This window comes from Galeopterus variegatus, unplaced genomic scaffold (assembly GCF_000696425.1).
Source record: "Galeopterus variegatus unplaced genomic scaffold, G_variegatus-3.0.2 Scaffold2906, whole genome shotgun sequence".
In the NCBI taxonomy this organism is placed as follows: domain Eukaryota; kingdom Metazoa; phylum Chordata; class Mammalia; order Dermoptera; family Cynocephalidae; genus Galeopterus; species Galeopterus variegatus.
Window position 1 is genome coordinate 263,891 of NW_007729017.1, and position 26,670 is coordinate 290,560.

At 38.0% G+C, this 26,670-nt stretch overlaps 1 protein-coding gene across 1 annotated transcript in view; it reads left to right on the top strand.

Annotated features, from left to right (window-relative positions):
• Positions 1–26,670, top strand: part of TTC23L (tetratricopeptide repeat domain 23-like) — a gene marked incomplete at its 3' end in the record, with an annotated part of 50,557 nt that overhangs the window by 17,155 nt on the left and 6,732 nt on the right. Inside the window, 5 exon segments of the mRNA XM_008583425.1 lie at positions 6,859–7,015; positions 8,665–8,790; positions 11,383–11,560; positions 13,699–13,807; positions 24,531–24,658. Coding sequence (XP_008581647.1) covers positions 6,859–7,015; positions 8,665–8,790; positions 11,383–11,560; positions 13,699–13,807; positions 24,531–24,658 — 698 coding nt within the window.

Genomic DNA, 26,670 nt, shown 5'->3' on the forward strand with positions numbered 1-26,670 from the left:
GTGTGGGCGCAGCACCGAGGGTTGCGATCGCGTTGCCGGTCCCGGTCCGGTACGGGCGCGACACTGAGGGTTGCGATCCGTTGCCGGACACGAAAAAAGACAAAAAGGAGAAAAATAAAAAAAGAGGGTGTTTTAACAATCAATAAAATGCAAATTTATTTCAAAAGTTAATGATACCGAATTTATAGCACTGATTTATTTGTCATCATGAATTTTATCAAGTAGTATGTGTTATAAAAATAATTATTATCACAAAGTAGAGGAGGTAATGTGATTTTTTTTTTTTTTTTTTGTCCATTTTGAGCCCAGCCGCACCGTGCTCAGCCAGTGAGCGCTGTGTACGCACTGTTCATCCCTATATAGGATCCGAACCCGCAGCGGGAGTGCTGCCGCACTCCCAGCACCACACTCTCCCGAGTGCGCCACGGGCTCGGCCCATATGATTTTTTTTAAACATAAAAAGAGCTCTTTCATACTTGAAAAGGTTGAAAAACATTTATCTAGAGTAGTGGTCTCCAAATTCTTGAAAGTTACTCCCTTATCATTAAAAAAAATTGAACAAACACTCTGTATAGGTATACTTATTATAAATTGTGTATAATAGTATTAATATGTTATATGATATTATAAATATTCATAAAAAATAGAAAAAAGGATAAAATAAAATAGCAGAGTAGTTTTGACTCCCCCTCCACACACACATCCTTGTGGTGTCTTGCAGTACTCATAGCAGTCCAGAGTGGATTCTGGGAAGGTGAAAGGAGTGGTTTTTCCTTTTAGGGCTTAAAGTGTCATAAACTGTTTTAAATCAAGATCCTAGTTCAGTTTGCTTAAACCTCATTGGTCACCAGCTCAGCTTTTTCATTAGAAGGACCTCAGTGTGGGACGTGGTAGTGTAGAGACAAAGAACTGTATAATTAATTAGTTGCGAAGTTTAGAGGAAAAGTATTCCTCCTGTGGTTCACAACCAGCATGGGACATTTTGGTGGGGAGGAGGCAAGTTTGCAAAGCCTCAGGGACTGCCTCAGTGTAATTTTCTCAAGTGGTGGTTGTTTTGTTTTGCATTCACAAGCCCAGAAGGAATGTTGTGCCAATTTTGGGGTGGTTTTCAATAGCTCCTCCAGTTTTACCTTTCCTCCCCCAAAGGTCCCAGGGAACCATCTGAATTTGGTTGCTGCACTCCTTAATAACACACTCCCAAGGGCCCACACAGTTGTGGAAAACAACCTATTGACCAAAAGCCTCTCTCAGTTTCTTACTTTATTTTCTTGTTTTGTAAAGTAGCAATCACAGCTTCTGATGAACTGGGCATAGTTTTCTGTGAGTTTACTAGCTGATGCTACCTTTCTCAAGACTCACAATCACATAACAGATCAAATCCAACCTCTTCACCTTGGTGTCTGCTATGGTTTGAATGTGTCCCCTCAAAATTCAGGTATTGCCAATGTGATAGTAGTAAGAGATGGGGCCTTTAAGAAGTGGTTAGGCCATGAGAGCTCCTCCCTGGTGAATGGGATTAAGAGGCTTCAGACAGCATTTGGCTCACTTGCCCTTTCACCTTCTGCCCTGTGAGGACATAGTGTTTCTCACTTTTGGAGGATGCAGCATCTTAGAAGCTGAGTGCAGCTCTCACAGGACAACTGAACATGCCCATGCCTTGATCTTGGATTTTCCAGCCTCCAGAACTGTGAGAAAATAAATTTATGTTCTTTATAAATTACCTGCTCTCAGTTATTATTATTTTTTTAATAGCAGCACAAATGGACTAAGACAGGGATTGGGAGACTAAGAAGTGGGTTGCTGCTATGACAAATACCTAAAAATATGAAAGCAGCTTTATAACTGGGCAATAGGTAGAGGCTGGAACAGTTTTGAAGGGAATACTGGAAAAAGCCTAGATTGTTGTGAATGGAGCATTAAGGTGATTCCAGTGAGGGCTCAGAAGAAGAGAGCTGTAGAGAGAGCCCCAGTCTTCTTAGTGATTAAGTGGTCCTGAACAGAATATTGGTAGAAATATTGACAGTGAAGACTATTCTGAAGAGGTCTCAGATGGAAATGAGGAACAAAGTATTGGAAACTGGAGGAAAGGCCATCCTTGTTATAAAGTGGCAAAGAACTTGGCTGAATTGTGTCCAGGAGTTTGTGGAAGGCAGAACTTAAGAGTGATGAACTAAAATATTTGGCAGAAGAAATTTCTAAGCAGCAAAGTATTCAAGATGCTGCATGGCTTCTCTTCTTATAGTAAAATGTGAGAAAAGAGAAACAATTTAAAGATGGAATTTATAATTAGAAAGGAAGTAGAACTTAAAGATTTGGAAAATTCTCATCCTGGCCATCTAAAGAATAAAAACACATGTTTATTCTCTCAAGTGTAGCCAAGTGTTTGATAAGGAGATTAGTGTGGCTAGAAGGAAGCCAGGTGCTACTTATCAAGACAATGTGAGAATGATGCTAGGCTGCCAGACTTATCACAGGCCCAGAGTGCTAGGGCCTTGAGTGCAGAACAGTTTTGAGGGAGGGGCCCAGGGCACTCCTGAGACCTCAGGCTCTACTGCTCAGGGCCACCTCAAGTCTCTGTTCCCTACATTCTGGTGCAGGGCTCCTCAGCTGCACCAGATGTGGCTCAGGTGGGTCCTGGTGTGGTTCTGGCCACTGCTGGAGAGGGCACAAGTAGTGAGCCTTGGTGTTCTCTATGTGGTGCTAATTCTGCAGGCACACAGAGTGCAAGAGCTGTGGAGACATGGCTGCCTCAACCTAGATTTCAAAGTATGCCTTAGCCTTGGGGTCTAGGAAGAGACCTGCCGCAGGGGCAGAGTCACTGCAGAGAGCTCCCACTAGGCAATGCCCAGTGGAACTGTAGGGTTAGGGCCACTGCAGAGAGCTCCCACTAGGGAAGATCTTTGTGGAGCCATGGGAACAGGGCCATCCCTGAGACCCCAGACCTAAAGAGCTACTAGCGTGCAACACCATCCTGGGAGAGCTGTAGACACCCTACTCCAACCCATGAGAACTGTGGTGTGGGCTGTGCCCAGCAAAGCCTCAGGGTGGGGGTTTCTGGAGCCTCAGGGACCCAACCTACACCCCAGTGTGTCTGGAAGGCAGGACTAGGAGTCAACTTTATTCTCTTTTTTTGGAAGAAAAATAAACAAACACTACTTTATTTGTGCTTCAGAATTTAAATGCAAGACACACTGACTTCACAGGAAATCTACCCAGAGAAATGTTTTTCTAGGCTAAGCATCTGTTTCCCTTTAGTCTCCCCCAACAGAGTACATACGTGTTAATTACTTAATCTCAATTTATAATCATTGCAATCCCACCAATACAAGATAATACCGAGACCACCTAAACTGGAGTTCTGAATGTTCTTTTTTATACCATAATTTCACTAACTGTTGAAGGTTTTCTGGGATTATCTCAGTCACTTGAATTCCTTGGGTACTTTCGAAGATGAAACCCAAAGAATCCTTAAATGATTCTTTTTGGGAGATTACTTTATAGGCATTAGCAATTAGTAGCAGAGACAGGGCTATGCTGATCCCATCTGGCATCACTGGGAGTTAACCTCAGGCAAAGCAGTTCACAGTTCTGCCTTGCACACCGTACACCATAGACTCATGCATGAGAAACATCCTTCTTTGAGTTCAGGTCCAAGTACAGGTAGAGGTCTGGGTCCAGGGCAACTGCCACAGTGTGGCTGCTCGAGGATTCTTTTTTGACCTCAGAAACTGAGGCTGAGACTGTACCTGGTGAGGAAGAATTATTAAAAAAAAAAAAAAAAAAAAAACAGCAAAAAACTAAAGAAGATACAGGGCAAATCTCAAGTAGCTCTCTTTAAAATCATGCCTAAATATTCTATAAGGCACACTTGGGAAATCTTATTCTCAAGCCTTAAGATTTAATGTTGTTTGCCCTGTTGGGTTTTGGACTTACTTGAGACCCATTATCCTTCTTTCCTGTTGCTTCATTTGGAATGAGAATTTTATCCTATGCCCATCCTGCCATTATATTTTGGAAGCACATAACTTGCTTGATTTCACAGGCTCACAGCTGAAGGGCAGTTTTCCTCAGGATGAATAGTACCTTGAGTTCCAACCATATCTGATTTAGATGAGACTCTGGACTTTAGACTTTTGAGTTGGTGCTGGAATGAGTGAAGACTTTTGGGGTAATTGAGATGGAATGAATATGTTTTGCATGTGAAAAGGACAAGAATATTGCAGGGCCAGTAATGGAATGCTATGATTGAATATATCCCCTCCAAAATTCAGGTATTAACAAAGTGGTAGTATTAAAAAGTAGGGCCTTTAAGAGGTGATTAGGCCATGAGGGATCTTCTCTTGTGGATGGGATTAAGGCCCTTATAAAAGAGACTGCAGAGTGCTCAGCCCTTTGTTTCTCTTCCACCGTCTGCCATATGAGGATGCAGCAAGAAGTCCCTAAGTTTCCAGCACCTTGATCTCGAACTTCCCAGCCCTCAGAACTGTGAAAAATGAATTTCTGTTCTTTATAAATTACCCAGTTTCAGGTATTCTGTTATAGCAGCACAAACAGACTAAGACAGCATCCAAGACTTTATTTTACATATCTAACATGTACCTTATAGGTCTTTAAAGTCAAACTTCCCCTTCAGTCAGACTGCTGTTCTTGCTGTCTTCCCAGCACTCCTACATCTCCCACCCTCATTCATGCGTGCACACACACATGCACACACACACAGAGGCACACACTTGCTTATTCTGTCTTTATGGTCTCAGGCTGTGTACTCTAAGTGGAAATGCCTCTTCTCCATCAGTCAAAATCCTACACACTCTTTAAAATCAAGATGAGTCCCACTTCCTCTATAAACATTTTAGTTACTCAGTGTTTATCTAAGTGTGGTCTTCAGACAACCTGCATTAATATCACCTAAGACAGTTGTTATAAATGTGAATTCTGGTTACCTGAGACTTTGTTGCTTGTAAATGTGAGTTCTTAGTTCTCACCCCAGAACTTGTGAACTGTAACTACTGGAAATGAGGCCGAGAAATCTGCATTTTAACAGGGTGCTTATGATGCACAGTGCAATTTGAAGGCCGCTGTCATCTGGTAACTTAGGACACAGCTCTTTCTTTAACCATAGAGTCCATCCTTCTCTTTAGTTGAGACCTATAGAACAGATCTCTCGAGTGAAACCTGTTGGCTTCTGGGTCTTACTTTTAAGCTCTCTCAGAGAAGGCTTTGTTCCCTCTCATGGCTGAGGAGGTCCTGCATATGTAAAACATATGAGGGCTGCAGGTATCAAAGGCACGTTCTTTCAAATTATCGCTATTGTCACTGACTTGCACCTGTGCTGTGAAACTAGTCTCCAGGGGCCACAGGCAGGACAAGTTGAGTTGGACCTGGTCTGGGAGTGTGAAGTGAGGATGAGGGACAGTCATCCCTCTACTTGGCAGGGGCTGTGCTGTGAAACTAGTCTCCAGGGGCCACAGGCAGGACAAGTTGAGTTGGACCTGGTCTGGCAGTGTGAAGTGAGGATGAGGGACAGTCATCCCTCTACTTGGCAGGGGGACTATGTTTACTAGCCCCTAGGGGCCTGCAGAGATAGGACTGAAAGTGAAGACCAGCACTGCCATTTTCAGTGGAGTAGAGGAGAGGCGGATGGTGTGTTCTTTGCTGGCCTTTCTCTTTTCCTCAGGAATCCTCCTTTCTCATCAAGAAAAGGGAAAGGGCCGGCCCAGTGGTGCACTGCTACAGTGCGCCACTTGGGAGCGCGGCGGCACTCCTGCGGAGGGTTCGGATCCCACATACAGACCAGTTCCCGCTCACTGGCTGAGCGAGGTGCAGGTGCGACACCAGGGTTGCGATCCCGTTGCCGGTCCCGGTCCGGTACGGGTGTGACACTGAGGGTTGCGATCCGTTGCCGGACACGAAAAAAGACAAAAAGGAAAAAAAAAGAAAAGAAAAGGGAAAGACATGAGCTAGGCTGGAAAATGAGGAAGTAATACTGTAAACTGAATGTTCCCAAGTTTACCTCTTAACTGGACAAATAACAGCTCAAGTAAGTGCCCAGGAACACCAGCCTTTAGTTAGAAAAAAGGGGAAACGCCACTCATTCTGTCTAGCTGGGTTTGGCATTCCCTTTGTCCTCTTAGTGAGGGGCCTCACTGCATTTAGCAGTTGGATTATTTTTGTGCATGTATGTGACCGATTGGTATCATGGGCCTCATTTTGTTTTTTTGTTTTTTGTTTTTTTGGCAGCTGGCCAGTTCAGGGATCTGAACCCTTGACCTTGGTGTTATAGCACTGCACTGGCTTCATTTTGGATTGAAAAAAAAATTTCCACATGGAAGCAATTGCATTCATAACCTCTGTATTTATAGAATGCCTTTTCCAGAAAGCCAAAAGCACAGCACTCTGTGGCATAACCTAGTTTGTTCCTGGATTATCTCCATGTGTTTGGTACAGGGCAGCTTCTTTAGTTATTGTTGTCATTCCATATTTGGAGGATGTTGAACCTTTGTGGGTTGAAAAGTCACATGGCATTAGTGGCAGAATTGGGAATGGCTACTCAGCATCCACTCCTGTCTCTATCAGTAATTTCCAAACTGAGGTTGGCAGACTAATGCCAGGAGCGCTGAATAAGAACCACCCCATTCCTCTAGAGATTTCAACTCAGTAGGTCTGGGGTGAGGCTCAAGAATCTATATTCTTTACAGGCACTCCAGAGAATTCTGATTCTCAGCCAGATTTAGGAACTAATAATATAGACCATGTGACAACTCCACTATCCACTTTATCCCCATCTGGGAACGTTTTTGACTAAAGCATGTCTTTTTGATGTCTTTCTTCTTGCCACTCATCCTCTAACTTCCCAAGGGCTTCCAGTTCAGGCCAAGAAACATGCTGAGTCTGCCAAGAACACACTGTTGACCTGGAAGAGAAATACAACCTCAGACAAGGAGAAGAAGGAAATCCTGGAAGCTCTGGTCATGCTGTACTACACTCTGGGTGTAGCCTTGCTCCTGAAGAACCAATATCCTTCCCTTCACGGCTGGGTCCAGTGTCCAGGGCCACAGGACACACATGCCAGATGGGTCATCTCACACAGGAGGGTGACAGAAGGAACCATGCCTTGTACCTTTATCCCAGCATCCAGGCCCTCCACAAGCCTCTTATCTCGTCTTTTATGTCTGTTCATATAGGGATCTCACTAGTGACACATCCCTTAGCCAGTAGAAAATTTTCTGAGTCTGTCCTGCTCTTCATTGAGCACCCGAGAAAATCAGTATTAGCAATGAGGGTGTGGGGTGGGGGTGGCGGTAGTGTAGGAAGGGAGAGAATGGGGGATAATTTAAAGCACAGTTTGGCAAACTAGGCTGCACATTGTAATCCCCAGGGGAGCTTAAAAATTAATGCTGTCTGTGTCCCACCCCAGAAATTTTGAATTAGGTCTAGGGTGCATCTGTTTGTTGAGAGTTTTAACCGCCCCCCGCCAGGTGATTGTAATATGCAGCCAAAAACCACTGATTTAATGGGCTTTTGATTAGTTTAGTTTCTTAAAATGCTGTTGAAAATACAGCCCACAAAGTTGGAGGCCAAGCACAGCAGACAAAAGAAGTAGTTTCCCATATCCCCGCAGCGAGAGAATGGGGGATAATTTAAAGCACAGTTTGGCAAACTAGGCTGCACATTGTAATCCCCAAGGGAGCTTTAAGAATTAATGCTGTCTGTGTCCCACCCCAGAAATTTTGAATTAGGTCTAGGGTGCATCTGTTTGTTGAGAGTTTTAACCGCCCCCTGCCAGGTGATTGTAATATGCAGCCAAAAACCACTGATTTAATGGGCTTTTGATTAGTTTAGTTTCTTAAAAGGCTGTTGAAAATACAGCCCACAAAGTTGGAGGCCAAGCACAGCAGACAAAAGAAGTAGTTTCCCATATCCCCGCAGTAGGACTGTTATATGTGCCTCTCCTCAAGAAGCTTGTGATTTTGACAGCCTTTTGGTACCATCACCACTTGAAAGATGTTAATGGGCATTTTATGTTCATGAATAGTCATGAGCACTTTTGAGCCCATGTGTCTGTCCCCTCTCTCTCCTCTCTACACATCCCCCTCTCTCCTTTTTTCGGTTCTGATGCTCAGCTTACAAAATCTGATATGAAGCCTTCCTCTGTTATACCCTTAGCAGGGGGCTATTGAAAATGCAGGGAATAGAAGGATATTTGGGAATTAAGGGGATTTTCTTTCCTGCGGTTTGCCCCTGGCCAAAAACCTGCATTGCTTGGATTTTCTAAATAACCCAGAAAGTCTCTTTCAGCATAATTAGTTCCTCTTTTTTACTATTTAAATAAACTAACTTGGGAATAATGAATAACTGTTGTGACGCAGCAGATGCTTGTAAAGGAAATCTAGAGTAATTTACAGTTTCCGTTCACTCTGGCAAACACTCACCACCTACTCCAGCCTTGGATTCAGGCAACCACCACAGGAAACTCAAGGCCCTGTTCCTTTTCTGACGAATTCTTTCTTCTTGACAACATACACACAGATAGTAGAGAACATAGTTGAGTACCCATTTTCAAATATTGCTTTGCTTTCCCAAGGGGCCCTTTTGTTTGCTTATCAACTGCTATCCCTGTGCAGTGCCAGTTTGTGCGCCTGGCATTTTCCTTGACTGTTTCACCGGCAGAGAGGCCTATTTCAACTTGCAGAGGGCAGAGAGAAACATGAAGGAACTGAAAGAATTATATAAGGGAGGTGCTCGTGGATTAAAAGTTTCAGAGAAAGACCTAACAATTGCTTTGGGCAGGTAAGATCTGGGCTTAGGGAAGCTGAGGCTTTTATGAATGAAGCTGGAGTTACATGATTGTTCTGTACTATATATAAAGGGAGAAAAATATCCAAAGTAAAGAAGCCAGAAACTCAGATAATAATAAAAGAGGCTCTTATTTACAAATGCGAAAACTGTGCTCCAAACTTTACGTGCACTGCCCCATTTAATCCTCCCAATAACCATTGAGGTAGTTGGTACAACTGTTGTCTCATTAGAGAGAGGGCAAGAAGACTGAAGCTGAGGTTAAGTGAATTTTCCTAGATGACAGTTTCTAAGTGTTGGATCCATGATCTGAACTCATGGACTGTTAGCCCCCCTTATACTGCCTCTCACACTTATTTTAGTATTATGTTTATTTGTGAATTGCCACCGACTTTTGTCATTAACATTTTAACAGATTAAGAAGGAACACTTAATGAAGACAATTAATGGGAGGCTGTGAAAGCTATGCGCAGCATATGCGTTTTTAAGGAAAGTTCTGTTCCATGTGGCAACAAAGTTTATGGAATTTGTTCGAGCCAGAATAAAACTTAACTGTTTTACAGCTGAGTTAGGGATCCTTTGAGAATCAAAATATTTAGAAATGAGAGTGGGCCCATCAGATTATCAAAAGAGAAGAAATAATAAAATGTTTACTGTTATCTAGATTTTTCTAATATCTTCACATTTTTGGAAGTAATCTTTTTCCAAAACTGTAAGCACTTGGCACAGTAGGGCAGATGAATGAATGGTAAGTATATGAAATACATGCATCATGTCTGCCTCCTCTAAACAACCATGGATCTAGAAGTCAGATGGTAAATGGTGGGGAGATGTTGGAATGTTCAGAGCTAAATCAAACTATTGACTTAAGTCCATAAGGCCATAAGTTCAAGTCTGGTGAATGTCTACTGCTGTCACATAGGACAGTGGTTAAAGTTTTTCTGCCTTATGTGAAAGATAGCCTTGTTCCTTTTTCAGAATAACTTCTAGTGTTCCTTTTATTCATTTGTTCCGCATTATTTTGTGCATGCACTGTTCTAAGTGTTAGAATGCTTACTAAGTATAACTACGTACTAGACTCTAAGTGCTTTACATAATTTATTTCGTTCAATCCTCACCACAGCCTAGGAGGGTAGGTGTTTTTTTTCTTTTCATTTTATAGATAAGAAAAGTAAGGCAGAGAATGATTAACTCAAGGTGAAAGAACTAAGAGAAGAGCCAAGATTATAACTGGGGCATCTGAATCCATAGGCCACCTTCTATACCACACTGAATTATGTTTGATGTTGACCAAATATCCAGTAAGGGCAAGTCCCTTTCTCCATTTTCAGTGTAAGGAAACCAAGGCAAGATTGTTCAGGCAGGCAACTTGCTACAAGCTCTTGATGGGAGCCATTATCATTACATAATTTCTGCTCTTATGGTCAAGGGAAATAGTGATCTGATCAAAAAATTAATTTTTATGAAGAATTATCAGATAACATGCCAGTGCTCTTATGATAATTAATTCTAATCTTCAGGGGGAAGGATAAACCTTCCAGCTTAAAAAAAATTGTAACTATTGCTAGAATGTCTTATATAAAATAATTTTATGCACATAAATGCATGCATATATTTTTAATCTAACTTTGGAATACAAAGAGGGAAGTAATATTGGCTGTATACCTGCTATGTTGGGTAATTTTACATATAATATTTAATCTTCACAACAACGTTGTAATTTAGACAGGGTTAACCGTGTTTTATCTGGAAAGAAATGTAGGCTCTTGGAGTTTGATAAAACTAATAACTGTCAGATACAGCTTTGAACCACTCACGTTTTCATTGTGCCTTACCGTCTCTAGAAAGGTAAACCTCAGTGAGATACTGTTTTATTCTTATTCTTAAAAATTATATTCCAATTTTGTTGTGGAAAATTTGAAAATACTGACAAGTATGAAAAAGAAAATAAAAGTCAATTGTAATACCACTATACAAACATAACTACTGTGAACACTTATTGTATAAAATTACTTAGCATATTTTGAATATCTTCCCACATTGTTAGTCTAAAAAGAAAACATGATTTTTTTGTGTCTATGGAGTACTTTATTGTGTGATGTGCTGTAATTTATGTAACCACCCCCTCTGGGAAATATTTACATTGTTTTCTCTATCCTCTCGTTTTTTAACTGAGGAGGAATAAAACAATTTAAATCAAACAAAACAATGTAAAAACTTTCTTTGGCCTGGAAGGGAGGAACCCTGAGGTAATAAATTTCATTTTGACTTTAGAGGATCTATGGTAAGTTATCTCATCTTGTGAATTGCTGAAAGCCATTCTTTCCGTATGCTTTTTTTTTTTTTTTTATAAAATTAGACAATAGCAGAACATATTAATGGGTTTAATGAATGGTAGTCAGTGGAATCTGGTGGGTAAAATGCAAGATGATAGGATTTTATTTGTAGCAAGGCTGGATTTTGAGCCAACACCCAGATGATTGGCCTCTGAAGGCCAAATTCTTTAGTTTTTGAAATCAGTTCTTTTTGTGTCTGCAAAGTAAGTAACCTCTATGTGACTTTCCACCTTCATCCCTTTTCTTGTAGAGCCTCCCTGGCCATCCACAGGTTGAACCTATCTCTGGCATACTTTGAAAAGGCAATTGGCAACGTTATTGCTGCCAAGGGTGATATGACGTCAGATCTGATCAGTCTATACGAGGAAATTGCTCAGATCGAGCAGCTGAGGAGGAACCACAACCAGGCCATTCAGTACTTGCAGCAGGTTGGTGGATTGGCTGGAGCTCAGGTTGGAGGGCCTTCTTTGGCCCTAGGCCCAGTTCCTAACGTGGGCTTGTCAGAAGAACAAGGGGTGGGATTGATTCCATTTTAATCCTGACTTCCCTCCAGATCATACAGGAGCCCTTCATCAACCTTAAATGACCTGGGCAGAGAACACTGAGTGAGGTGGGTAGATCTGCTGTATGATCTGATCTGTAGACAGCACTTCCCCTCCCAGGTGACCCCCCCCCCCATCTTTGTCAATGCTGGGGAAAAAAGCCAAGTATGTGTCTACTCCAAGGAAAAAAAGCCATAGGGGCAACTGAAGTTAAGTTTTCAGCAAACACAAAGGGCCTTTTAAAAGGAAAATCATGGTGTTTTGGTGTAATGCTGTCATTTGTCCTCTAAGCTAGTCTAACTGGTTGAATTTCCAAGTCTAAGGTTAAATTAACAAAAGACTTTCACTTGGACATAACTACCTTGCCTGTGGGGGTAAATGCCCAGGGGAAACCAAAATAAAACATAGCAAGGAATGTTGAATCTATTATATGAAAACAGTTTGGGGCACTTTTATGTATCGTACTTGAAACTGCTAGTTAAATTCACCCTTTTTCTCTTCTAAATGAGAGTACCCCTTGTGGCTTCAGATATCTCCTACAGCCACAAACAGATAAAAATACTGGATTTCCTGTATCATAGAAAAGGTGAATGCAATCTAACAGTATACAAGAAAAGAGTCAGATGTTGAAGAAAAGGCATTGCAAACAATCCGAGATGGTAAATATCACACAATGGAGAACTGTTAGGGAATGCTGCTCTAAAGTCACTCAGTCCACTGCTTATAGAGAAAGCCAGTCTGGTTTTTATTTTCAAGACTTTCTTAAAACAGTGGTCAGATCAGAATGGATAAAACAATAAATATCAGTGTTTCCCTACAACACCAAAATATAAGAGTTAAAATTTATGAAATGCTTTTACTATGTGTACTTGAAGGTGTGTTAATTCATTTAATCCATGCAGTAGCCCTATGAGGTAGGTACCATTATTATTTTATCTCATTTTAAGAATGAAAAAGCTGAAGCACAAAGTTGTAGGGAATTCATCTGAAGTTATATAGCTAACAAGTGGTAAAGCAGGGATTTGAACTCAGAAAATTTGACCCTAGAGCTTGTACTCTTAACTCTGCTCTGGGTCTTGGTTCCAGAGTGTTGTCTGTTAATCCCTTCAGCTCTTTGAAACACCTCAGTGTTTGACCTGTGAAGTATTAAGCACAGGTGGTTCTTTACTTGCTGATGGGTGTGGACTAGATGTTTTCCCTCTTCTTTTCTTCTTCCTAAGTATTACTCTTTCCATTTGGGGACAAAGAATAATAATAAAAATATTTTACACTTCTTTAGTGCTTACTGTATGCCAGGGGATATTGTAAACACTTTACTTATATTAATTCATTTAATATTTACAACAACTGTTTGTGAAAAATACTATTTTTATCATCCCTGTTTTGCATTTGATGAGGTTAAGTGATTTGCCATATATCACAGTAAGTGGATGAGCTGAGGATGGAATTTATGCAAAGTGGCTTTAGGATCCGCACTGTATTAGACAGTCTTTGATGCTGAACTCTTGAGAGTTCAGATAGTTATAATTTTATTTTTGCTATAAAACCAATAAAAATAATACTAGCTGACTTTTATTGGGAACTTGCCATACAATGGATGCAAAGTGGCTTTAGGATCCGCACTGTATTAGACAGTCTTTGATGCTGAACTCTTGAGAGCTCAGATAGTTATAATTTTATTTTTGCTATAAAACCAATAAAAATAATACTAGCTGACTTTTATTGGGAACTTGCCATACAATGGGTACTATGCCCAGTGCTTTGCATATGTAATCTCATTTAATCTTTCATAAACCCTAATCAGGAACTATATATTCCTTCTATGAATGAAGGTGAAATTACTTGCTAACTCAAAGCTAGGAAGTAACAGAGCTGGGACTCAAACTCACCTCTCTTCTAACTCCCTGATTAGCTATAGATTGGCTTTCAATTAGCCAGTATTTTTGTGAGAGCCACTAGAAAACCCACAGTTTTCTAACACCATTATTTGAGTACTTACCTTGTTGTGATTCTTTTTATTCCAGGCCTATTCTATCTGTGTTTCCTTGTTCACTGAAGTCAGCCCCAAAACCGCAGAGACAAGCGCGTTACTAGCCAAAGCTTATGCCATGTCTGGAGAGACCCAGCACAGGGGTAGGTAAAAGAGGTGGCTTTGCAGTTGTCATCATTTCCCAGTCACAGGGAAGCACATTGGCAAATGGTCTATTTATAAGTACGATTATAATTAGCTACTTATGTCTGTAATGAAAAGATTAGGCTGGTCATGATTTCATGGAAAATCAATTACATGCTAATTTAGACTTAATAATATCCCCCCAAATGAGTTGGGACATCAGAACCAATAAAATCATCTGATTCGATTTCCTTTATTCCCTTAGAATGTCAGCAAAATTCACCTCCATGAAGAGTAGAGATCATACACATATGAATATGACCTGTGATGTATCAGTTGAGGAAACCCAGTGATAAAATAGAAAAACATTGGCCACTCCTCTCCTCCTCCTCTACGCTCAGCCTCCTTGTTGCTTTTCCTCTGGCTTACAAGAGAGCATGTTTGTAGCAGTTAGAATTTTCTTGACCTATGTTCAAGCTTGAGGTACGGGGGAGTGGGGGCTCCAGAGGAAAACCAAGTGATTAATTTATCCTTCAATAGTTGTCCTTTGGCAAGGTCATCTTTTTGAAAGTGGGTGGCTTTGGGAGAGACACAAATGGACTGATGAGGGAGGACAGTATCTCATTCTCAGCTGGCTTGGTCAGATTAATGGTTACTGATGGATTCAGTGGCCTGTCAGAAGAAATTTAGGATTTGTGAAGAATGTAATTTTAATGTTTGAAAAATGTTAGTTTCTCTACTTATAAGAGTGATCTATTTTGGTGTGTGTTATTTTCCCATTAGAGAGAGAGAAAGAATGATAGAAAAGTTTTGCATCCTACTTTTTTCTATTCTTGTATTCATGTCATTAAATAAACATTTTTTTTTCAGTTTCTAGAAGTTTTGTTATTTTAATTATTTTTTAAGAATAAATGTTCATTGAGGACTTTCTGATTCTTTGTTTTCTAGCTAATCATTTTCTCCTTTTAAAATTTCCTTGTGTTTGCTCACAGTATATGTACTCCATATATATGAATTTTTTTAAAAGTGGTCTTTGTAGTTATAAGAAATTTATTTGTGATTATGTAAAATTTTTAGCTTTTTTTAATGTGAGAAAAGTGGTCTTTGTAGTTATAAGAAATTTATTTGTGATTATGTAAAATTTTTAGCTTTTTTTTAATGTGAGAAAAATAAAAAATTAGTGCTTATAGAATTGAGAAATTCCAAGCCTACCTTATTCTTTTCTTACATACTAATTTTTAATTTTAAAGAAAATATAGATCTTCATGTTATATCATTCACTAAATTAAATTCAAGATGGATTAACATTTTGTACACCAAAACTGAAAATATAAATTAGCTAGAAGAAAATATAGTACTGGAATAAAAAGTACTAAAATTAAAAATTGGAGGAAAGAAGAACTTTCTGAGCACGCTTAAAGACATTACCATAAAAGAAGAGGTTGACCGATTTAATTACAAAAAGATCTAAAACTTGCGTCTGTCACAAATTACCATGAATAAAATTAAAAATAACTTAGCCAGGATGAACAGAAAACCTGAATAGACCCTTAACTATTTTTAAGAAATGTATTTGTAGTTAGCCTTTCAAGAAAGAAATTTCCAGGCCCAAATGATCTCACTGGGGAATTCTACCCAACATTTAAAGGTGGAATAACACCAATTCTACATAATCTCTTCCAGAAAATAGAAGAGGGAACACTTCCTAACAAATTTAAGAGGTCAGCATCACCCAGATACCAAAACTGGGCAAAGATATTATGAGAAAAAAACAAAACAAAAACAACTGCAAGACCAATACCATTTATGCACATAGACAAAAAATCCTCAACAAAATATATAGCAATATATGAAAAAGAATAATACACCATGATCTAGTGAGGTTTTTTTTTCTTGAGAATGTCAGGCTGGTTCAATATTCTAACCTCAGTCAAGTACTCTATCATATTAACACTCCAAAGATGAAAAGCACATGATCTTTGAATGATGCACAAAAAGCATTTGTTGAAATTTAACGTGTTAGTGATGGAAGAGAATTTCCTTAATCTGATAAAAGGTATGTACAAAAACTCTATAGCTCACATCATGCTTAATGGTGAAAGACAGTGCTTTCCCCTTCAGATCAGGAACAAAGTAAGGATGTCTACTCTCACTAATCTTATTCAGTGTAGTACTAGAAGTCCAAGCCAATACAATAAGGTAAGAAAAATAAATAAAAGACATACAGCTTAGAAAGAAATAAAATGTTCCCTATTTGCAGATAATTTTCTTTGTAGAAAATTCCAAGGAATTGACAAAACTCCTAGGACTATTGAGTTTAAGCTTAGCAAGGTCACAGAATACAAGGTGAATACACAAAAAAAACAATTTTATTTCTGTGTAGTAGCAATGCACAAATGGAAACAAAAATTTTTAGAAATACCACTTACAATAGCCCCTTCTCTCCAAATGAAATACTTAGATATAAATTTAACAAAATACATATAGGATTTGTGTGTTGCAAACTACAAAACTCTGATGAAAGAAGTCAGAGATGACTTAAGTAAATGAAGAGACATACTCTGTATGGATTGTAAGACTTAATATAATAAAGCTGTCAATTATTTCAAAATTGATCTATGAATTTAATACAGTTATGATAAAAATCCCAACAGGAATATCTGTAAATATAGAAAATATAACTTGTTATATGGAAAAGCAAGAAGCAAACCCCACAGATTTATGAGGTAAAGGAGCAAACTCAGGAGGAAATGAAAAGGGGAAACCCTGCATGTTTGCTAGGTTAAAGTTGCTGTCCTGGTTGGTGTGAGTGGTGGGCCAGTCAGAAATTTTAATAGGGAGATCCTAGAAATGACAGAATGATAGAAGGATTAGAGGAAATCTACCCACATCCCTGGACAACTGGGAAACTACATGTACCTGCAGGGGAAACTTGAGAGTCCAGTGGAAAGTAACAACCAAGGGAGACTTGAAATGTGCCAGAGCTTGGAATGCACACCCCAGTCCACATACAGATTATTTGTCAGGGAATGGAAGACATACAGGCTGGAGGTATTTGAGCACAGCCTCTGTCCAACTCAGTGGGTCAAAACTAAGCTATGTAGACATGGGGTGACTCCCAGGAATCCAGACTAAAAATAAAAAGCATTAAAATCTGAACAAAGGCTTCCAGTTTCTGTCTGCCATGCAAAGAGCTTGGAAGTCATCACTTAGTCCTAACAAGTAAAAAGCAAACTAAAAAATCAACGACTGAGATCTGTGAAAGAAGTGAAGGCAAAGAAGTGTCCCCCAAATTGGAAAAACAGGTGAATACATACAGAGATTCACAAAGTACCAAAGTAGAAACCCATCTCCAAATGAATCAGTACCAGGGTAAGTGAACCTAACTGCAGATGGCAAATTGCTGGAGGCTCAGTGTGAACAAGTCTGAGAGTTAAAAATTCTGGAGAGACCCAGTCATAGGGGGACCTCCATACTTTTGTGTTTTACCTCAGGAGCTTGATCGTACTCATTTACTTATTCAAAGTAAATGTTGGAGAAAGATCTTGTGCTTCCAGCAGGGGGAGGGGAGAAGCAACTATTTTGAACTATACCAGAGCATTCTTTTCTTCTTAACAAGGGCTGTCCTCAAGAGAAATTTTTACCAGAGCCTGTGCTACTGGATTTTTTTCAGAGCCTACCTAACTGGGGGAAGGAAAATACCTAACTCCAACCCCCTCTAGCCTTCTACTTGGGGGAAGGAAGATAGCCAATTCTTGTCCACTTAGCCATCCTGTCCCACCTAAGAGAAGAAGGTGGGGTATTGAGAAGCACATGTGAAGTTCACAATTCAGAGGCACAGGCTCATTAAAAGACTAAGACCTAATCACAGGACTATAAAATGCTTCCCCCCCCACACACACACCTTACCACCACATTACTAAAGTTTTATTTATTACAGTTCCTTTTACACAATACATCATGTCCAGCTATCAAGAAAAGATGACAAAATGTACTAAAAGGTATAACGCAGTTTGAAGAAACAGAGCAAGCTGAACCAGACTCAGATATAGCAGGAATGTTGGAATCATCAGACTGGAATTTAGAACAACTATGACTAATATGTTAAAGGCTCTAATGGACAAAATAAAGAGCATGCAAAAACAGATGGGCAATGTAAGCAGAGAACTGGAAATCCTAATAACCAAACAGAAATACTAGAGGTCAAAGTCACTGTAAACTAATGGACAAAATAAAGAGCATGCAAAAACAGATGGGCAATGTAAGCAGAGAACTGGAAATTCTAATAACCAAACAGAAATACTAGAGGTCAAAGTCACTGTAACAGAAAAGATGAAAGCCTTTGATGGGCTTATTAGTAGACTGGATATGGTGAGGAAAAACTCTCTGAGATTCAGAGTATTTCAAAACTTCAAAAACTGAAAAACAAAGAGAAAAAAGACTGAGAAAAACAAGACAGAAATTCCAAGACCTGTGGGACAGCACCAAAATTTGCAAAATACATGTAATAGGAATACCAGGAGAAGAAAGAAGGAAACAGAAGGAATATTTGAGGCAATAATGACTGAGAATTTCCCAAATTAATATCAGACACCAAACTGCAGACTCAGGAATCTCAAAGAACACCAAGCAAGATAAAGGCAAATAAATAAATAAATAAATAAATAAATAAATAAAATTTAAAAAGTACACCTAGGCATATCATATTCAAATTTCAGAAAATCAAAGATAAAAAGTCTTGCAAGAAGCCAGAGGGTGAAAAACATCCTACCTATATAGGAGCAAAGATTAGAATTACATCTGACTTCTCCTCAGAAACTATTCAAGCAAGAATAGACTGGAGTGAAAAATTTAGTGTTGAGAGAATAACAAAACAAAAAACCCCACCAACCTATATTTCTGTACCCTGAGAAATTATCTTTCAAATGCAAAGGAGAAATAAAGACTTTCTTAGACAAACAAAAATTCAGGGAATTTATTGCCAGTAGACATGCTTTCCAAGAAATATTAAAAGAAGTTCTTCACAGAGAAGCAAAATGATATAGGTAAGAAACTCATATGTACATAGGAAAGATAGAGCATTGGAGAAGAAATAAATAACAGTAAAATAAAAACTTATTTTTTAAATTCTTAATCTAGCAGATAACTATTCAAAATCATAGCAATATATTCAATTATATGTGTGTATGTATCCCTATGGATGCTCATGTATAGGTAAAATGAATGGCAATGATACAAAGGACAGAAGGGAGTGATTAGGATTATTTTGTTATTATAAGGTGCTCATACTATCCATGAAGAGATATAGAGTTATTTGAAAGTGAACTTGGGATAATTATAAATATATATTGAAAACTCTAGAGCAACAACTAAAAAGTAAAAAAAAAAAAAAAAGGAAATTTTTTTTTAAAAAAGGGAGAAAAAAAAAAATAAAAAAAAAAAAAAAGGAAATTTTTTTTTAAAAAAGGGAGAAAAAAAAAAATAAAAAAAAAAAAAAAGGAAATTTTTTTTTAAAAAAGGGAGAAAAAAAAAAATAAAAAAAAAAAAAAGTGTAATTGATTTGCTAAAAAGGAGAGTAAATAGAATTACATGAAACACTAAATTAAAACCACAAAAGGCAGAAAAAGAGTGAAAGACAAAAACAGGAACCAAGAATACGGACAACACATAGAAGACAGTAACAATATGGTAGATGTTAGTCCAATGATATCAATAATCATTTCAAACATCAATCATTTAAATAAACCAATTTAAAGACAGACATTTTCAGAGTGGGTCAAAAAACAAGACCCAACTATAAGTTATCTACAAGAAATCCACTTTAAATATAAAGGCACATATTGATTAAAAGTGAATGGATGGAGAAAGATATACCATGCTAACAATAATCAAAAGAAAGCAAGAGTAACTATATTGGTTTTAGGTAAGGCAGACTTAGAGCAGGGAAAGTTATCAAGGAAAAAGAGGGGTGTTACATAATGATAAAAGGGTCAGTTCTACAAGAAGACATACAGTCCTTAACATCTATGTGCCTAACAACAAAGCATCCAAATACATGAGGCAAAAACTGATAGAACTACAAGGAGAAATAGATGAATTCACTATTGTAGTTGGAGACTTCAATACCTCTGTGTCAGAAATGGACAGATCCAGCAGGCAGAGAATCAGTAAGGACATAGTTGAACTCAACAGCACCATCAATCCACTCAATATGACTGACATCTATTGACTACTTCATTAAAACAACAGCAGAATACACATTCTTCTCAAGCTCATATGGAGCATTAACTAAGGTGGACCATATTCTGGGTCATAAAACACACCTTAACGAATTTAAAAGAATAGAATTGTAAAATGTCTGTTCTCAGACCACTATAGAATTTAACTAGTGCTGTGATTTGAATGTCTGCCAAAGCTCATTTTGGTACTTAACCCCCAAAATGGTGGTGGAAGTTGGGTCCTTTAACAGGTGATTGCATCGTGAGGACTGTGCCTCATAAATGGATAGATCCATTCATGGAGTTAATGGGTTGATGGTTTAATGGGTTGTTATGGGCATGGTTCTGATGCCTTTATAAGGAGAGCAAGTAAGAGGGTTAGTTGTCTTGCTCTTGCCATTCTCTCCATGGAATTGCCTGCAGCCAGGAAAAAGGTCCTCACCAGAGGCACTGCCTGGACTGTGGACTTCCCAGTCTCCAAGCTGTAAGAAATAAATTTCATTTCTTTATAAATTACCCAATTGCAGGTACTCTGTTATTAGCAACAGAAAAAAAAATGATACAACTAGAAATCAATAACAGAAAAATACCTAGAAAATCTCAAAATGCTTAGAGATGAAACAACACACTTCTAAATAACCCGTGGGTTAAAGAAGAAATCTCAAGAAAAATTTGAAAATATTTTGAGATAATATTTTTTGAAAATGACAATGCAGCATCAAAATTTGTAAGCTGCAGTGAAAATAGTACTTATAGGGAAATTTATAGCATTGACTACTGTATTGGTCTGTTTTCTTTTGCTTATAACATAATACCCCAAACTGGGTAATTTATGAACAAATGAAACTTCTTACAGTTTAGGAGGCTGGGAGGTCCAAGATCCCGGGAACACAACTGGTGAGGGCCTTCTTTGTGGCAATGCAGGGTGTGTAAGAATGAAACTAGACCTGTACCTCTTGCCATATACCAAAATCAACTCAAAATGGATTCAAGACTTAAAAGAACTGAAATTATAAAACTCGTAGAAAAAAAAAACATAGAGCTAACACTTCAGGATGTAGGACCGGGCAAAGACTTTATGAATAATACCTCAAAAGCACAGGCAACAAAAGAAAAAAATAAATGGGATTATATCAAACTAAAAACCTTCTGTACAGCAAAGGAAACAACAGAATGAAAAGATGACCTACGGAATGGGAGAAATATTTGTGAACTATGCATCTGACAAGGGCTTAATATCCAGAATGTACAAGGAACTCAGACAACTAAGTGAAAAAAGCAAGTAACCTGATTTAAAAAGGGACAAAAGAGCTGAATAGACATTTCTCAAAGGAAAATATACAAATGGACAACAGATACATGAAAAAATGCTCAACATCACTAACCATCAGGAAAACACAAATCAAAACCACCCCAGTTAAACTAGCTATTATCAAAAAGACAGAGAATAACACATGGTAGTAAGGATGAAGAGAAAGGGGAACCCTCCTACACTGTTGGTGGGACTGTAAATTAGTGCAGTCATTATGGAAAACAGTATGGAGGTTTCTTAGACAGCTATTGATAGAACTGCCATATGATCCAGCAATCCCACGGCTGCTATATACCCAAAGGAATGGAAATCATCATGTCAAACAGATACCTGCACTCTCATGTTTGTCACAGCTCTATTTACAATAGCCAAGAGTTGGAACCAACCTAAATGTCCATCGACAGATAACTGGATAAGGAAAATGTGGTATATATACACAATGGAATACTGTTCAGCTATAAAAATGAATGAAATTCTGCCATTCACAACACAAATGAGCTTGGAGAAAAGTATGTTAAGTGAAATAAACCAAGTACAGAAAAAAATACTGCATGTCCTCACTCATAAGTGGGAGCTAAAAAAAAAATAAACAAACAAAAAAGAAACAACAATCATAATAATTCATTGAACTTTCAAATGTAGAGAACAGAACTGAGGCCATCAAAGGTGGGAAAAGAGGAGGGGAGCAGGGCTAGCAAGAAATTGGTAAAGTGTCACAAAGAATGATTATGTTTTGTAATGATGAATATACTAATTATCCTGATTGTACATAGGTATTGATATTCAACTCTGTACACCACAAATATGTATAATCAATTATATTTCAATAAAAAAAGAAATAATAAAAATTATGGCAGAAAGCAATAGAATTGAAAACAGGAAGCCAATAAAGAAAATCAACAAAACCATGAGCTATTTCCTTGAAACATCAATAAATTAAGCTTCCTAGCCACATTAACTAAAGAAGAAAGATAGGACACAAATTACTAATATCAGAAATGAAAGAGGGAACATTTCTAGAGATCCCATGGACATTAAAAGGATGATAAAAGAATAATATGTAAAACTTTAGAATTTTAGAATGAAAAAACACAATTTTCTTAATTTAGATGAAATAGGCCAATTCCATTAAAGACACAATCTGCCAAAACCCACATAAGAAGAAATAGACTATTTGAATAGGCCTATGTCTATTAAAATAATTGAATCAATAAATAATAACCATCCCAACTCAAAAGCATCAGTTCCAGATAAGTTCACTGGTGAATTCACTGGAAGAAATTATACCAAATTCTCTACAATCTCTTCCAGAAGATAGGAGAGGGAATACTTCCCAACTCATTCTATGAGGTCAGCATTACCCTAATACCAAAATTACACAAAGGTATTCTAAGAAAACTACAGACCAATATCTCTCATAAACATAGTTGCAAAAAATCTAAAATAAATTAGCAAATTGAATCCATGTATACAAATAATTATGCACTGCACCCAAGTGGGATTTGTCTCAGGTATGCAAGGCTAGTTCAACATTTGAATATGAATTAATGCATCACACCAGCAGGCTAAAGAAGAAAAATCACGTGATCATATTAACAGATGCAGAAAGAGCATTTGACAGAGTCCAACACTTATTCACGATAAATGCTCTTAGCAAATGAGTAATATGTAGGGATTTCCTCAACCTGTTAAAGAACATCTATAAAAAACCTACAGCTAACATCATTATTCTTAATGGTGAGCAACTGGATGCATTCTCACTAAGATCAGGAAGAAGGCAAAGATGTCTGATCTTACCACTTTTTTTTTAACATACTAGTAATCATGGCTAATGTAATAAGACAAGAAAAGGAAGTAAAAGTTATATTGTTTGGGAAGGAAGAAATAAAACTTGTTTTATTTGCAGATGACATAACTGTCTAATTAGAAAATCTGAAAGAATTGATTAAAAAAAAAAAAAACTCCTGTAACTAATAAGTGAGTATAGAAAGGATCCAAGATACTATATTAATATACAAAAATCAATTGCTTTTCTATGTGCCAGCAATAAACAACTGGAATTTGAAATTTAAAACACTTTACCATTTATGATAGCATCCAAGAAATGAAATAATCACGTGTAAATCTAGCAAAATATGTACCGAAAATATATGAGAAAAACTACAAAATTTAGATAAATCAGAGAGCTAAATAAACTTAGAAATATTTTGTATTCATGGATAGAAAGATTCGATATTGTCAAGATGTCAGGTCTTTCCAACTTGATCTATAGATTCAACTGAATTTCTGTCAAAATCCCAGCAAGTCATTTTGGGGATATTGACAAACTGATTCTAAAGTTTACATGGAGAGGCAGAGACCCAGAACAGCTAACACAACATTGAAGGAGAAGAATAAAGTTGGAGGACTGACACTACCTGACTTCAAGACAATATAAAGCTACAGTGATCAAGACAGTGAGGTATTAATAAAGTTTTCTCATTGTTTCTGTGCATTTTCCAGATTGATTACATAAACAACCATTGTTTGGAATGAATGATAAGATTCAAAGTAGTATTTTAAACAATAGCAACTGTATATTTAAAGTACTTTAAAAATCACAACTCTTTCTCTCTCTCCACACACACACACACACACACACACACACACACACACACACACACACACCCAGAAACCTCAGTAAATAGTACTCCCTATCAGAGTTTAATTTAGCTAAAAATGTATTTTTGCAGCACAACTGGGAGTTTAATATGGTAATTATTTGGGGTCTTTGGATAATAAGACTATTTAGACAGAAGTCTTCTACCAAAAATTCATGCATTTCATCAGAATAAAAATCAGAAAATCATTTGATGCCATCACATCTTATCTTGTAATTTTTTTTTTTTTTTGTGACTAGTAAGGGGATCAGCGTCGATCCCCTTGGCTTGGTGTCGCTGGCACCGTGCTCAGCCAGTGAGTGCACCAACCATCCCTATATAGGATCCGAACCAGTGGCCTCGGCGCTCCCAGCGCTGCTGTGCTCCCAGCGCCGCACTCTCCCGAGTGAGCCACGGGGTGGGCCCTTATCTTGGAATTTTTATGGGTCCTTGGGAGACCTGGAATGAGAACAGGCATAGACTTTAAGTGTGAAAATGTCAATTGATCCAAAGATGATATTAGATACTTGAAGGCTAGCAGCTTGCCTTAAATAATTGTTTTCATTTTTTCCAGATGCTGTGGAGATATATTTTATAAAAAGTATCAGTGTGTATCAAGCAACATTGGGTTCAGAGGATTCTGAAACATTGACCACTATTGAAGAATTTTGCAAATGGCTTGTTCAAAATGGGGAAAAACAGGTAAATATTATCAACTCAAACATAATTGCTCATTTGTTTAATAGTTCAGGACAGTCTTTTTCATCTCACAATTCAGAAACTGGAGCTCAGGCAAGTCCCAGGTAAAACTGGGAATGACACACAGGGCTGGTGCAGCTTGGGATATTAGTAAAAGTGTATTTTCCTTGTATCTTGATAGATGAATTCTTTCAAATCCAGGATACATATAAATTCTGGCTTTGTAAATTTAATATTTTAAGTCAATTTGCTTCCACCTTTGTTTGAATCTGGCTGCCAGTTTTTTTCTCTTGTGGTGTTTCCTTTTCAGTCTGATCTTCAGCTTTTTATTAGCCACAGTTTTGATTTCATATTAAACAAAAGTTATAGAGAATGCTTTTGACTGCTGACCTTTTTACTTAGAAGTCCTATGAGTCTAAGTTATTACTCAAAAACTTTTGACCTGGACTTTATATATTCAGTGCAGCATGAACACAAGGAAGACCTTTGTCTGTCATGAGATCTCATGTGACTTGGATCTGACCAAGCCAATTTTATACTTCCTCAGGCAAGTGAGAAACATGGATGGATTTGACGTGGTCTCATTGGCCATGTGACAAACAGTTTAAAAGTAGGTTTATAGGCACACAATAATAATTTATTTCCAGGAATGAAGAAAATCTTCTTTGATGCCATATTTGAACATTTTTATATATGGTGACATTTTCTTTATTTCTGTTTTCACTGCCACTTGTAAAGGCAAACACCTTAGAGTGATTTACGACATTTTTCCCCTGTGGCCATATTTTCTGTTGGTTCAGATGATTAACATGAAATCTCAATGCTATAGATTGATCTAATATTTAATTTTATTTTTAAAGATGTGAAAATACTTTGACAGAATTTTACAGCTTCTCCTTGTTATGTTCTTGTACAATGGACATCATTACCTTGTTTGCATTAACACACCAGTACCAATGCCTGACCTCTGCTTCTGATCAAGTGCTTGCTAGTGTACCAAAGTTCTAGGCAAAGACACAAAAGGATCCGAGTGCCAGGTGGCTCCAAATCTAAACCATACACAGAACTATCGTCAGGTCACTTTTACTACCAGAAAGCAAGCTCCGTGAGGGCAGAAATTTTTGTCTGTTTTGTTCACTGCAGTGTTCAAAGTGCCTGAAATGATAACTGGTACATAGTAGCTGCTCAGTAACTTCTGAATGAAATTGCTGAATTTTATAGCACATTTTCCATTTTTAAAAGGAGCTTTTTCTCCCACCTCCAAGCCTGATGTGAGACTCTAGGCCTATTCTAGAGAACCATAATAGAAACTTGGAAGATTTAAGAATTGGGTTCCCATGGAATATATTGTTTTTGTTTTTGGTAAATAGAGGTTTAATCTACCATTTGTAAAAAATAAACAATACCCTTTTGGCCGGAGCTGTCATCTTCTAGTAATTCATCAAAATGACAAACATAGAGAGAAAAGAGGAGAGGCACACACTGTATGTTCTCTAGGGCTTTTAGAAAACACAGTGTTGTTCCTTTGACCACATACATGCTAATCTATAAAAAAGGTGATATTGTAGACATCTAGGGAATGGGCGCTGTTCAAAAATGAATGCTCCACAAATGTTACCATGGCAAGACTGGAAAAGTCTACATTGCATGCTGCTGGGGTTGTTGTAAACCCACAAGTTCAGGGCAAGATTCTTGCCGAGGGAATGAATGTATGTATTGAGCATATTACGCACTTTAAGAGCTGAGACAGCTTCCTGAAATTGTGAAAGACAATGGTCAGAAAAAGCAGAAAGTCAAAGACAAAGGTCTGGGTTTAATTGAAATGACAACCTGCTTTGCCCAGAGAAGCACACTTTGTGAGAGCCAGTGGTAAGGAGTCTGAGCTGCTAGAACCAATTCCCTATGAATAGTTAGATCAACTGAGAGAAAAAAAGAGAGATGACGCAAATAAATAGAATCAGAAATAAAAGACATTACAACTGATACCACAAAAATTAAAAGAATTATAAAAGACT